Here is a 12,210-nt window from a genome sequence, read left to right on the forward strand (position 1 = left end):
ATGAATCCTTTTTTAAAAAAGGTCGGTCCCTTTTCGTTTACCAATTCCCTCTCTCTCTGCATTCCAAATAGACACATGTACGAAAACAAGCCATATGTGAAATTATGAATCCTACAAGAGATAGAAAACAATTGAAAAGATTAGTCTGGTTTGACCCTTGAAACAGCTTAAACCAACATTCAAATAAAGCCATCAGTCAAAATTAAATTAATAGTGCTCTTTTACAGTTTTTCTTGTTTAGTTAGTTGTTATTGTAGAGTTTTTATAACATCAAAAAACCTATAAATTGTTTTTGTAAGTATGAACCCTGTTCATTGTTTACTTATATTCTAAGATCTTTTCTATTTGTAGTGAACTGATGATGATTTTAAAAATAAAAGCGAAATCAGTCATAAATTACACCATGACTTTTTATTACTAAATATTTATTTCATCAGAACAACAGTAAGCTTTTGCTAAAAGCCACTAATATTTGCAAATTTTCGATAGGTCAGAAAACAATTAGTTCTTTACCACCAGACTAGGTGGCACCTCTGTGCTCAAACCACTGAAAGTGGTAAGATTATGGGAGACATTAGTTAAACTTTTTGGTTTGAATCAGAACCAACTTGAACAGCTGATGAAGTAGAGGTACTGAAATAATTTATATCCTTCTATTGATTCCGATTCAGACGTGAAAAGTTTGACATATTTGTGCTAATGTCATAATATATGGCTTTGCATATATATGGGATAAGTTAAATAAAAGTCTGACTGTATTTTATAATTTTATTTACTTATATATACTGAAGACTTATAACTGCATTATGATCAACTGGAGCAATTTTTATTAACAAAAAAACATTCAAGGTTACATCGTAAGCTCCATTATAGCATTCACTATGTCATTTTGGTTATTCTTGAGCGCCTTTACTGCTTTAGATCGACTAACATTTGCCTGAGACATGACCAACTCTACATCTTTTTCCTCTACTCCAGATTCGTCAACCTAAAAATAAATTTATAATTTATAAATATGAAAAATGTATACAGTGTAGTCTACAAATTATATTTAAAAAAATCCAGATACCTCTTCATCTTCTGATTCTTCAGCTATTGGTGCCACAGATGTGGTTGTTGTACCAGCTGCATTATCTCCAGCAGGACTGACTTCTTTGAATTTCTCAGCTGCAGCCACCTGAGCTTGTTGTGAAAGATCTTCAATTTTTGCTTCTCCAAATACAATGTAGGTGTCACTTACAGGGTTTTTGTATACATCTGGTTTGTTTATGACAAAAAGAATATTTTTTGACTTCCTGATTGTTACCCTGTTTACTCCTTGTACCTAAACAACAATAATGACAATATATATACCGGTGTAAAAACAATTTACAGAAAATACCATTTTGTCAGTAAAACCAATTTATTGCAAGTAATTATTTCACACTGACTTCCCATCAATAAGAAAACATCAAAGTCTTCTGTTGAAAGTATTGCATACTACATGGAATATTAAATAGTCTTTTTAAGTGTCACCAAATATACTTTGTATTTTTTAATGATAAAATTTGAGAAAAACTCAAAAATTTTACAATTTTTTACAACTGATTGATGTTTTTCCATGCAACCTTTTTTTGCCTTCTTCTTCTCTAATGTAACAATTTACAAAATTTTGTTGTGCAAAGTATACAAGCAAACCTTGTAACCATAAAATGGGTTTTATGCAAAAATGGTAGTGATTAAATTACATGATCATTTGAATCAATCAAAATAGTTTAGTTGTATCCAATTCTTAGTAAGCAAAATATGATCAAATTCATATATGCTTGTGGAAAAGTTGGATTTTACTGTATGTCCCTTTTGACACCCAAGTTCACATTGTATAATAAATTCAGGTAACACAGGGACCACTAGATAAACAGCAAACCCTATTTTCAACAAGGTAGATGTTTTCCTAGTTAGCATGATGCTCAAATTCATATCCATTGATAGAGAGATAGACATTCATTGTTTTTAAAATACAGTTTTATAACAATGAGTTTAGAAAGTACAAATTATAACATCTAGTCTAGTAAATAAGTATTAACAAATGTAACAAAGAACTTACTAAATAAAATAGGGAACAGATTTAGTACACATCAACTAAATAAATGAGAAACTAAAGCTTATTCATTTACAACAAAAGATTTTAGTTTTAGGATATTCTAAATATATACCGCTTTTACATACATTATAGTGACACCATTAAGATAACCAATAAGGCCAGTACAATTGTTAAGGGGGCCATATTAACTGGCTTCATTGAACTGTAAATGGAACATTCAAATAGTAAATGCTCAACTGTTTTCAACTTGTGTTGCAAATGGTATAAATTTCAGATGGTCAAATATGATATGATATACCATTATAGTTATGTAAATTTTAACACATAGTGATTAGATATTCAAAGTTGCGTCATGGTACAAATTTATTTTATGGGAATTTGATTTTCTACATATTGCTGTACTGTGGTATCTACAGATAAATGCTTGTAAATAATTGAGAATGTTGATAGGAAAAATGCTTGCATGTCTTCTGGATGAATATACATATATCCATACTTTTTGTATTTTTTTACAGCCAATCAGAAGTGTTAGCCTCCTAAGAGAATTCATAATCTGTTTTTAGTATATGTTTTTATTCACTTAATTAAAATTTATATCTAATGTTTTTTTAATGGCATAGACTAGATGTCAACCAGCCAGTCACTACATGACTAATATATCAAACAAAAGTTTGATGATCATAGAGTCCATAAAATATCAATAATGAAGAGTTATTTATTTAATAACTACAAACAAATATTAACGAAAACTGGGAAAACAAATTACACCTGAAGTATGTTTACAATATTGACAATATGTGAGAAAACAGATCTGTAGGGGTTAGAAAAGAATTAAGAATTATCAAATTTGCATGCAACATACAAGACACAATACATCAAAGTTCAAAAACTATTGATTTTTATATTAATGATATTTATAAGCAGCATGTGGAACACTATCCAGAAATTAACAAGTTTTCACCTCATACAATTTATTGTCAAACCTAATACTTTTTAAATAACGATTCATTTTAGACAAGAAGCTTCCATAAATCAATATTTATTTTATGAATGACCTCTCCTTTGATATTTTTTACTTAGTATTGATATAAACTAGTCTTACTGCAGAAAATTGGCTTATTATACATTGTTTATGATGTAGCGTGGGTGTTCAGTAATTGCCTTGTTACTAAGAAAAGTCAGCTTTTACATTTTACATCTTTTTCTACATCAGCTATTACACACCTGAATGAAATTTTCAGTAAGACATTCAAATAGATCAAAAATGCCTTAAATAAATTAATTAATTTACACTATTACTTTTTTAATCTAAAACTTTCTCAAGCCTATGCAATAGCTGTAAATACTTACAGGTTTAAGACCCAATTTGGACATGATTTTTCTTGCTTTTTTCTCTCCTCTAGACTGTTTGGCCTTGGAAACCATATCCATGGGCAAACCAGCAGCGGCAGCTCCAGGGAATGTAGCTGAAGCTGCGCTTGCAGTTCCAGCATCTTCCAATTCGGGGATGTCTTCATCTGAGTCACTGTCTGTTGAGGATTCACTTTGTTCAGGTTTTACCTCTGAAACCACGGTTTTGTCTACTTCAGTCATTTCTGGCATTCTTTATAACTACGAATTAAAAATGATATTAATACAATTCATGCAAAAGAAAAGAACATTGAATGTTTGATATATAAAAAAAGTGTCAGCCTGCCAAGAGTTAATTCATAAAATGTCATTAGAAGTTGCGAAACCTTGGAACGATATCATCATCATATACGGTCACAAACAATAGTTTGTTTAAAAATGTTAATATTGGGTAAAATATATGTATCTGCAAAACCTACTTCGACAAATAAAACGTTATATTAAATAAAGATGTCTTAGATAATGCAAAATACCTTTTTCGGCTTTTGTTATTGCAGATGAAACCGCTTTTCATTGACAGGAAGGAGGAAAGATCAAAGAGAGGGGAGCAATCGAGAAGGCAACGATCGAAACTATTGTCGATTTCAAGGTCCGCACATAAAAATTTTCAAATTTTCATATAAATTCATTATAAGAAATATATTATGTATTATAAATTTATTGTAATATATATGGGAAAAGAGCTGCCATCGTAAATTTAGATAAAATATGTAGTTTTTCACTACGATAGTGGAGGGTTATCGGTCAAAATTTGGAGGAAAAAAGAAAGAATACTTGCTATAAATCATTCTTTATTGAACACGTTTCAATATGAATATGAAATATATGAATGAATTCATGATTATTGCATCTACTAGTTAAATGAGCATACAACCACAGAACAAATAACAATTGCTTTCTTGTGATACAACTGTAGTGAAAATTGAAAAAACTGACTTGGTTCTGTTTTTTCTCATAAAAAACTAAACGATTTAATTTTTATGGTTCATAAATTATACTTTTGCTCACTTTTATCTTTTTTGAGCTACATATCTTTGTAATGTAAATCTTTTTCAATTTTCTCAATGGATGTACGCCCATTGAACTAATTTTAGATCGACTGAATTTAATGAGATGAAATTGAAAAATTGACTACTTATACAAGCAAACAAATAAACAAATAATATATAATTTATAAGGGATTTTCTACTGAAATTTTTCATGAAATGATCGATTAATCGACTATTAAAACATTAAAATATTGTTGGTAGAACTGATATATTCAGGAGCAAGGTCCTCCATATTTTCTATCAAATGTCAAATTTTGCGGTTTGTGGATTTGCGGCTTTGCCAGAAGTTCTCTGGTTTTGCTTTTAGTTGTTGTTTTGACTTTTGAGGTGTATTTTGTATGAAATGAGCTCTTAAAAAGGAGACGTAACTGTAGCTTTCATAGTTTTTAAGGAATTTTGTTTGTGAACTTGTGGGTTAATGTTTTTTAACATCATGTATTTATACAAAGGTAAGTCGTATTTCAGGATATTATATTTATTAAAATAGAAAAATACACCTTTAACACTTAACCCATTGCCGCTAGGAATTAGTAACAATGCAAAATATACTAAAATCCGGAAATATATACATATTAAAAATAATGTAGAGATTGAGATTTAGTAAAATAAAATTAGATTTAATAAGTTTAAACACAGGTTTGTAGTTCCTGATGAATTTCTACAGTTGCAACTAAGTGGTTATATACATACATTTTATTTTACAAAACTATTGATAAAGGCTAGAAATTATTTAAAATTTCAAGTTGTGTCATTAATGGACTTCCAATATACTTATTGTTATTCAATTGGTACAACTTAAATGGAATTATCAGCTATATGAATGTCTTTTTATATACCCAGAAATCTATTTCCATAGGATGTCTGAGGTGGATCGGGCATGTAATTTGGATGGAAGAAAATGACCCAGCTAGAAAAATGTTTTTTGATAAACACATTCAGAGAAGAAGAGGAAGACCCAGAACCAAGATTCCTTGATAACATAGATGAAGACATGAGAAATATGGGAATACATGCTTGGCAGAGGAAGGCAATGGATAGGAATGATTGGAGAGAAATTCTTTAGGAGGCTAGGACCCACAGAGGGTTGTAAAGCCAGAATGATGACAATTAAATCAATTTCTATTGATTATATTTGACAAATGGCTGATTTGGTTTTGTTTCTAAACTCGTTTTGATTTTCACCAGCACCAGCATTCATATAATCTTTAATTGTGAACTTAATAAATACCCTACACAAGTACTAATTGTCAGACTTCAAGAGCAGAATGTAAGTTTACCGCTAAATATTTTACACATATTACCGTTCAACATCAAAACTAATAATGATATCATTCAGTTCCTTAAAAACTCTAAAATGAATATTTAATATAACATCCTTAACTTTTAAATATTTATGGCAAAAAGGTTACCTAATGCCATCCCTTCTTTCTGAACACACATCATTGCAGCTAAAGCCCTAAAGTAGAATCTGAATATTCTTAACTTGTCTTTGACTTTTAGTTTTATCCATTGACAATTCTTGCCAGCTTGTTGCGTGAATTTTCATATTACCCTCAACCACTCCATCTTTCCATCAACCAAGTATTAGCGTAGCTCTACATGTATTTCACCCAGGCTTTGGCATAAGGATTTGAAAGTTGTTCTCTTATACATACAAAATAAGAAGGCCGACTGTAAAATATGTATTTCTGATATATTAGTTATTTTCAGCAGTATTGTGCAGCCAAGTTGAAGCCATACTGATGAAGAGTAATAAATTACAAATAAATATCAGTTGCTGCTACTACTGTATGCCTAATATACAAAGTGCAGCTAAATTATGGCAAAAATTCATTATTTTGCAATTTATATTTTATAAAAATTATGAAGTAGGACATCACCAGTTTTGACTTGATGAATTGTTAATTTTTTTAAATTGAAATGTTAGTCTTGTAATAACTCATATAAAAGGTCTTTTAACCTTCTTACTCTCCCGAAGTAAATGTTACATTCTTTGTCTATGGATACTGGTGGACACAGTACCCAGTGGATAAAACTCATACCTGTTGTGAATTAAATTCCAATTTTTTTTTATTAATTCGTAGAAGCTTTTGTAGTTTTATGTTATCAATGTACCTATCAAAACTAAAAACATTTTTTTTGTAATAAAAAATATAATAAAACTTTATATTCAATTAAAATTATATATTTATTCAATGTAACTTACAAAAGATATTTGAATGATCAGGACAAATAAACCTCTTACATGCTTAACATCTTGTACGAGATTTTCTGTCTTTCCATCCACAGTCTTTACACCTTCCATGTTTTGGATTTACATTTGCATTTCCACTTGTTCCAGCTACTGCATGTAAATTTATTTAGATTTTTTGTGGAATGTTTGTTGTCATTCTGGTAGTTCGGTATTTTTCTGTAATAATTACATGCCAATTATTTTATAAAAAGCCTTCTTTTATTTAGTTTGTTCCTATTATATTGAGGATTTACATCCATGTATAACACATATGCATTAATTACCACCAAATCTAAAATATTATAAAATAAGCAAAGTGGCCACCTTCTAGTTCCTCTTTTGCAGGTATAAGCTGACGCTAATTTATCAGTTGTATCTACACCTTCTTGGGTTCTATTGTATTCTAAAATAATGTCTGGTTTCTTATGTTCTTGCAATGATACCTGGTCATCTAAATGCATCGAGGACAAAAGAATAACAGATTTACCCTCTTTAGGACTATATGAAACTAAAGTCATATACTTCTGAAACCCAAAAATTGATGATAGGACTTCTTTACTTTTATTTGGTAGAAATTCAACTGGAATAAAAGTTTTGTTCTTTCGTAATGTTCCAATTAGTGTTAGATTACGTTTTAATAATTCAGTTTCTAAATGGTAGTCAGTAAAAACATTATCCGTTGTTATGTTTCGCCCAGAATTCTGAACATCTTTTATAAGTCGTAAAACCACATTTCTGCCTTGATGTACATCACAGGGCTGATTTTCTGCTTTTCCTGTATACACTTTTGCACAATACACATACGCAGTTTTGACATCAGATAAAAGCCATAATTTAATTCCATATTTCCCACGTGGTTTTGTTGGAATACACTGTCTGAAGCACTTATTTCTAAATGGTACAAGTTGTTCATCGACAGTGAGGCTTTCATATGAAACAAACATTTTGGGAAGTTGGGCTACAAATAAATAAAAAAAACTTCTAATTGGAGCTAACTTGTAGTGTCTCCTTCGAATAGGTCTATCCTCTTTATTATCAAATCACAAGCGCCTGATGTTACAAAATCGTTTCAGACATAGTAGCTCTAAAAATGGGCCTACCATCAGAATTGCTCCAAAGTTCCTGCAGAGATTCTCCGGCACCTTTATGAACACCAGCCAGAAAAAGTAAACCTTGACAAAAATGCAAAATTTCAAGTTAATTTAACATTTTTTTATTAGATGTGCGACCACATTCTCTGTTAGTTTCCACTAAGAGTAAATTAAGCATTTTATCAGTGAAAAACAATCTCATTGAAGATATAGGTTCATTGAACTGATGTGTTAAACACACAAACTGTATTAAACAGATGTGTTTCTTTCATAAAGAAAACCAAACTGATATTTCAAAACGCAAATATGTTAAATTGTATATAAACCTTATCTTAAGGATATCTTGTAGTCTATTATTTTTAATATTAATTTAAAGTATCCTACTCATTCACCGGATTTAACGTCGCGTGATGTCTACATTTATGATATTATGACGTATTTATTATTTCGCTCAGAAAATCAGCTTTTAAGAAATATATGAGAACTACAATGAACAGTAAGTTATTTTGAGCATTTTCCCACATTACACTTTATACAAAAATATTTCGTAGTGTTTTTTTTTTCGATGAATACAGTAAATACATTAATTACGATAGATTTAAAAATCCTGAATCTTTATAAATATAAAACTGCTTTTTTAAATTTATTTCTGACTCATTAGATAATAATGTATGGGATTTTGATGACACACAATTTTATAGGATTTCCAAATCTACTAAGCAATTTAAGTATTTGTGATTATTTAAGTATATCTTTTCTTATTAAAGTATTAAATTTTATTAGTACACTTTAGATAATATAATTTAAAATTACTATAGCTTTAGAAAATTTAAATTTTTTAATAATCAACTATTTAAATATTTAATCACGTTTGAGATTTGTGTAGTTATCTCATTTCAAATCAATAAACAAAATTTACAATCAACTCAGTAAGCAAACATTATTTCAGCCTTACTTTTGATTGGTATGAAATAAAAAAAATATACATAATTATGTGTAATTTGTTTTGATATTCTTTGATTTTAGATTATTTGTAGGTACATAATCCATTCATATGTGGTTTATCCACCATATCATTTATAGTAGGAGAGCTGGTAGGCATTTTTGGGTAGGTATTTGAGGCATTCTGAAAATTTTTCAAATTGCTCTTCCATAATATCCTAATACAGAAATGCAGACCTGGCTGGAGGGTAGCGGTCATTTAACAGCCCCTAAATTAAAAAACATGTAAACATTTTTATTACAAAAAAATATCTTTGAGGCAACTTTTATTTTTTTTTTAAAATAAATTTAAATATTCAAAAATAAAGAAAATAAACAAGCTAGGCGATTTGAGAAGGATTTTAACTCTGCAAGATGCTTGCGAAGCTATTTTGCAAATCAACACAAAAAATGTGGTTGAGACAAGTTGCTAATTTGACAAGGTATTTTTTAATATTAAAAATAAATATTTTAAAATAGACAGGTCATTTTGGTGAGATTTTCTACCTGTCAGGTGATTAAAAAAATTACGTGCGTGCTCTTTGTTCGGCAGTATTGAAAATAATTTCCAGATATTTTTTGCATATTAACGAAAAATTTTTATTACAAAAGCGAATAGTTGATAGGTTTCAATCTGTTTTATTAAATGAATCAGGTCAATTGTTGATTTTTTTGAAGTGAATCTGGCCTGGTGTTCTCCAACTATGCCCACTGTGTAAACTTGCACCATTTCATAGAGAATATTTGCTAGTATTTTGTAAGAAGTTTTTAACAGGATTATACCTCTGTAGTTGTCACACTGCGTATGGTCACCTTTTTATGTTTCGGGCATATCACGCCTTTAGACCATTCACGGGCGTAGTCTCATTTTGCCTGACACAATAAGTAAAAGTTTACACAGTGTCTGTAGCAGATCGTCGCCACCATTCTTGTAGAGCTCAATGCAAATTCGATCAGTTCCTGGTAATTTATTATTTTTAAGCCTTTTAATGCTAGGGTGTTAACTGCTTCTTCAATATGATGATCATTAAATTTTGTGTCCAAAAATTCAACCCATCTGTTTAACATTGAGGCCGTATCATTTAGGCTATTTCCCTCTTCTTCTAAATGAGCCTATCTTCTATAGATGTTGGCGACCACATTGACCCATCTTATTCTATTCACAGCAGCTCGAAATAGATCAGCTAACGTTAGACCAGTCCACTTCCTAAGATTGGCCAGCCAGGATATACATCTACGTCTAGGTCCTCTCTTACCCTCAATCTTGCCTTGTAACATCAACTGTAGAAGTCGGTATTTATCATTACGCATGATGTGGCCGAAGTAAGCCAATTTTCTGTTTACGGCGTTACTGTGTAGGCGTTTCTGTCTTTACGGTGGTAATAATTTCTTTGTCTTTTCATAGCCTCTGGAGAATAGGTATGTTACTTGTGTGGTGTATATATGAGACCCTCAACATACGTGTGTAGCATCACATTTCAAATGCCTCTAATCGTTTTATGACATCTTCTTTTAGGTTCCAGCTTTCTACTCCATAGAGGAGGTAAAGAGGTAACATCTAAGAATTCTTATGCGTATATTGATACTTAAAGATAAGTTGCAGAGAATCTTCCTAAGGCTGTTGAAAGAGCTTCTGGCTTTTTCAATACGAGTTTTTATTTCGTAGCTGTGATCCCAAGTATTCTTAGTATTGCAGCCCAAATAGCATATTTTTTCCACTTTTTCTAACGGTGTATCGCCTATCGTCTTCTTGCAATTTAGTTTTAGGCCCTATTTGTTACATGTTTCTACAACGTTATCCATCATCTTTTGGAGCCCCTGCGCACTATCTGCCAGAAACACTGTATCGTCTGCATATCTAATATTTTTTATAAGTTGGCCATTTACAGCAATCCCATCTTCTGATTCGTCCAAGGCCTCTCTAAAGATTTTTTCAGAGTATATGTTAAATAATGCCGGTGACAATATGCAACCCTGTTTAACTTCTTTTTCGACTGTGAAGATCTCGGACAGTTCATTCTCTAATTGCACTGTTGCTTTTTGTTGGATATATAAGTTTGAGATCAGTCTTATATCCTTACCATCGAGTCCTGATGTTTTTAGGATATCGATTAGTTTTCCATGTGGGACTTTATCAAACGCAGTTGACATCCCTGGCTCTCTGTATTAGAATTTTCAAACTAAAAAGTGCTTCCCTCGTTCCGAGTCCTGCTCTGAAACCAAATTGAACTTCACTCAGGCGTTCTTCTAATTTGTCGTATATGCGCGAGTGAATGATAGTAAGGAGTACTTTAAGAACATGGCTCATCAAACTAATTAATCTATGTTCTTCACATTTTCTAGCGTTGGCTGTTTTAGGAAGTGGAATGAATATTGATAGTAGCTAATAGTCTTTTGGTAAGTAACCAGTCTCATAGATGTTGTTGAATAGCTTCGTAAGAACTGTGATTTGGTGTGCCTCTAATAGCTTTAAAATTTCACCATGCACCTCATTAGGTCCTGGTGGTTTTCCATCTTTAATCCGCTTAATGGCCATAGTTACTTCTTCGTTTGTTATTTCTGGGCCGTAGGGATTGTTTATTTCAGTCGGACTTCTTGCTGCATCTTTGAATAATTCTTGCATATATTCTTTCAATTTTCGTAATTTATCTTCAATGGTAGTCAAAATCTGGCCTTCTTCTTCTTCTTGAAGTACCGTCTCCTATCGGAGGTTGGCTACCATCACAGCAATCTTTACTTTGTTGGCTGCAGCTCTGAACAACTGTATTGAACTGCACCCATACCACTCCCTTAAATGTCGCAACCAGGAAATCCTCCTACGTCCCACATTTCTCTTTCCCGAGATTTTTCCTTGGATTATGAGTCTAAGCAGAGAGTACTTTTCTTCTCTCATTATGTGGCCCAGATATTCCAATTTTTTGGAATTTTTTTTCTGTCCATGGTATTTTCCACATTCTCCTGTAACACCACATCTCGAATGCCTCAATGTTTTTGATGTTTATCTTTTTCAGTGTCCAGGCTTCCATGCCGTATAGCAGAACGGAGAAAACATAGTACCTTAACATTCTCGTTCTTAAGTTTATATTTATGTCCCGGCTGCATAGGAACTTTTTCATTTTGACAAACGATTGTCTCGCTATCTCTATTCGGCCTTTAATGTCTACAACTATGCCTGTATTGCGTTGTTTTCTAGTGTTCTGTACCTCTTTAATTTTTTTGTGCGTATGGAAATCGTCATGTTTGCGTTGTAGATTTTCAATTTCGCTTCATTTCTCCGTCAGCCATGCTTCCTTTGCTCCTTTTATCTCCTTTAGTATAGTCTTATGCAACTTTTTGTATTCGTTGTCATTTCTACCTCACCAT

General features: G+C 31.5%; 2 protein-coding genes and 1 non-coding gene across 4 annotated transcripts in view; 1 reads left to right on the top strand and 2 right to left on the bottom strand.

The window, feature by feature from the left end:
* Nucleotides 1-754: 754 nt before the first annotated feature.
* On the bottom strand, nt 755-4,124 carry Nacalpha (nascent polypeptide associated complex protein alpha subunit). Of its 2 annotated transcripts, none has more exons than XM_072522763.1 (4): nt 3,967-4,124; nt 3,434-3,694; nt 1,070-1,324; nt 755-988 (listed from the first exon to the last, which is right to left on the bottom strand). In XM_072522763.1, the coding sequence occupies exons 2-4, from the start codon at nt 3,683-3,685 to the stop codon at nt 851-853; spliced, it is 645 nt and encodes a 214-aa protein (XP_072378864.1). In that variant the 5' UTR covers nt 3,686-3,694; nt 3,967-4,124; the 3' UTR covers nt 755-850. The 2 variants fall into 2 exon arrangements, with proteins under 2 accessions (XP_072378864.1, XP_072378865.1); XM_072522764.1 differs by having other exon boundaries at nt 3,913-4,017.
* Nucleotides 1,757-1,889, bottom strand: LOC140435355 (small nucleolar RNA psi18S-1377). Its single transcript, XR_011950159.1, has one exon. It is a non-coding gene; the product is annotated as a small nucleolar RNA psi18S-1377 (small nucleolar RNA).
* Nucleotides 4,125-4,791: 667 nt separating the features above from the next.
* LOC140434469 (vanin-like protein 3) overlaps nt 4,792-12,210 on the top strand; it is an 81,541-nt gene continuing 74,122 nt past the window's right edge. The window contains exon 1 of the mRNA XM_072522766.1: nt 4,792-4,991. Within this exon, the coding sequence (XP_072378867.1) occupies nt 4,961-4,991 (31 nt within the window). The 5' untranslated portion in view covers nt 4,792-4,960. The remainder of the gene's footprint in view (nt 4,992-12,210) is intronic.

This window comes from Diabrotica undecimpunctata, chromosome 2 (genome assembly GCF_040954645.1).
Source record: "Diabrotica undecimpunctata isolate CICGRU chromosome 2, icDiaUnde3, whole genome shotgun sequence".
In the NCBI taxonomy this organism is placed as follows: Eukaryota; Metazoa; Arthropoda; class Insecta; order Coleoptera; family Chrysomelidae; genus Diabrotica; species Diabrotica undecimpunctata.